Here is a 2,500-nt window from a genome sequence, read left to right as displayed (position 1 = left end):
ACGCTTTTAGCCAAATGAAAAATAGAAAACATTGGTGATTCATTTCAATAAAATGTCTCACTCTCAATTCAATTCAATTCAGTGTTGCTTTATAAGCATGACTGTATGTACAATGTTGCCTAAGCATAACAATCCTCTCTCTCTCTCTCTCTCTCTCTCTCTCTCTCTTCAGATTTGGGGACGATCAGGGCTACGTTTTGTACCCCCAGATTGGGGACCGTCTGGACCTCATATGCCCGGCAGCGGACCCTCCCGGCCCCCATGGCCCGGCCGAGTACGAGTTCTACAAGCTATACCTGGTGTCATCGCGAGAGCAGGCAGACCGGTGCGAGGTGACCGGCTCGCCGAACCTGCTGCTGACCTGCGACAAACCCACCAGCGACACGCGTTTCACCATCAAGTTCCAGGAGTATTCACCCAACCTGTGGGGTCATGAGTTTAAGACCATGCATGACTACTTCATCATCGGTGAGTGTTTGTGTGTGTGTGTGTGTGTGTGTGTGTGTTTGTAAGTATGTGAATATATATGTTTGTGAGTGGGTTGCGTATATTAAATTTGAGAATGTATAGGGTGTGTGAATTTTATTTTTAGTTTATGTTTAGGTTTATCCTCTGTGTGTCTGAGTGTGTGTGTTAGATCTGCATGTCTTGAGCTGCCCTTCAGGGCTGTATGTTTCCATTGTCTGTGTGTATGTGTGTGTGTGTGTGTGTGTGTGTGTGTGCATGTTTGCGTCAGTGGAGGCGGCAGAGGTGCCAGCATCTGCTGTGGGCTTTGGATGGGGTTTGTTTTGGGTTCAGTGGCACCTTCACGCTTGACAGACCTGTGGCGCTATCTGAGAGATCATACACACACACACACTCACAACTATGCGCTCACAGACAGACATCTACACACGAACACACACACACACACACACACACACACACAAGGGCCGTGTCTGCAGGAATCCCAGGGTTGCTGTTTTTTATTTTTATGTCAATCTTGAAATTCTTTGTGTGAGTGTGTGTGTGTGTGTGTGTGTGTGTGTGTGTGTAGCAGTCTCTTGTAAGGGTGGAATGTAATCTGAATAAGGCCTGAAAGCTCCCAGGACACTTGGCCTCACGTTTGATATGGTGCTTTTTCCTTCTCTAGTTTTCTCTCTTTCTTACACACTCTCACACACCCTCCTGGGCCGGTTCAGTCAGGTGAACTGGTGTTTTGGAGCCTTTTCCATGTACTGGAACAAAGAGTGTGTGTGTGTGTGTGTGTGTGTGTGTGTGAGAGAGAGATAGAGAGAGAAAGAAAGTGTGAGTGTGTGTGTGAGAGTGAAAATGGAGGAAGGAAGAAGGAGAGAAAAAACATAGGAATGGAAAAGAGAGAGAGAGAGAGAGAGAGGAAGAGTGAGGGGGAGAGAGAGAGAGGAAGAGTGAGGGGGAGAGAGAGAGAGGAAGAGTGAGGGGGAGAGAGAGAGAGACTAATCAAATGACTCAGATTGAAGGAGAAAAGAACAGACAGAGAGAGAGAAAGAAAGAGACAGACAGACAGAGAAGTGGAAAGTGATAGAGAGAAAATGGACAGAAGACAGAAAAGAATATAAAGAGGTTGACCTTATCAGGAGTCAATCCGTGTCTTGATTTTCAGCACGGCCGTCCGTCTTTGAATCCATATCATGTTTTATGGAAACCACACAAATGTCGCAGTGGGCAGCAGCAACAGACTCCTTCAACTCCGCCTGCATTCAAAACACCACCCAACATCTCAATGGACATGATGGGCATCGCTGGGCCCCTAAGACACACTCTCATGTCTGAAAGAAACGAAGGAATGCTTCTCTGGGTCAAAAAATGTTTTTTGTTTTTTTTAAAACAATTCAGGGTGCTCTTCAAAAAAGGGCCTAAGCTAAAGAGAAAAGAGAAAAGAAAGAAACTCTACTTTAAGAGAAAAGAAAAAATGAGGCTGATAAATATAAAAAGCCTTTAATCAGAATTGGCTACATGCCAACGCGTTTCAACTATACAGTTTTCATCAGGGCAACACTCTCATGTCTCCCTTAACACTAGAAGTGCTGCGAAGGTCATTTTGACTGTTTAAACTGTTAAATAAAAATACAGTCCTGCTGATTGAATATAGAGTTTAAATGACCACTTACGGCAGTTCTGTAGTAGTTCTGCAATGTTGGCACTTTTACTAGTGTTAAACAGCAAGCTATATCTAATGCAGGACAATCAAAATGAGAATGTTTACAAGAAAAAGCTGTACAGTGTCTTTTAAAGATGCTTTGTGGAGTTCAGTAAGCTCCGAGCTGTCTCGTCCACACTATTACGAGAGAGCTGGGCTAGCGTGTTGGCACACTAACATGCTAACTTTATTGGATATCTGGGCAACGCAGAGCAGAGCTGTTTTAGACATGATGTCAAAAAACGATTGTATTTACACGCTCTGTTGCTATTTATAGGTCATTTAAACAAACAAAGCTGAGAAACATGAGCAGTGAAACATGAAGACTTCCTTCACGTTCTG

General features: G+C 44.1%; 1 protein-coding gene across 1 annotated transcript in view; it reads left to right on the top strand.

The window, feature by feature from the left end:
* The window catches only part of efnb3b (ephrin-B3b), a 35,911-nt gene that overhangs the window by 366 nt on the left and 33,045 nt on the right, over positions 1 to 2,500 (top strand). Inside the window, 1 exon segment of the mRNA XM_042070814.1 lies at positions 173 to 468. Coding sequence (XP_041926748.1) covers positions 173 to 468 — 296 coding nt within the window.

This window comes from Alosa sapidissima, chromosome 18, assembly GCF_018492685.1.
Source record: "Alosa sapidissima isolate fAloSap1 chromosome 18, fAloSap1.pri, whole genome shotgun sequence".
NCBI classification, from domain to species: Eukaryota; Metazoa; Chordata; class Actinopteri; order Clupeiformes; family Clupeidae; genus Alosa; species Alosa sapidissima.
The sequence above is the reverse complement of the archived record's forward strand: the minus strand, read 5'-3'. Positions and strand labels throughout refer to the sequence as shown.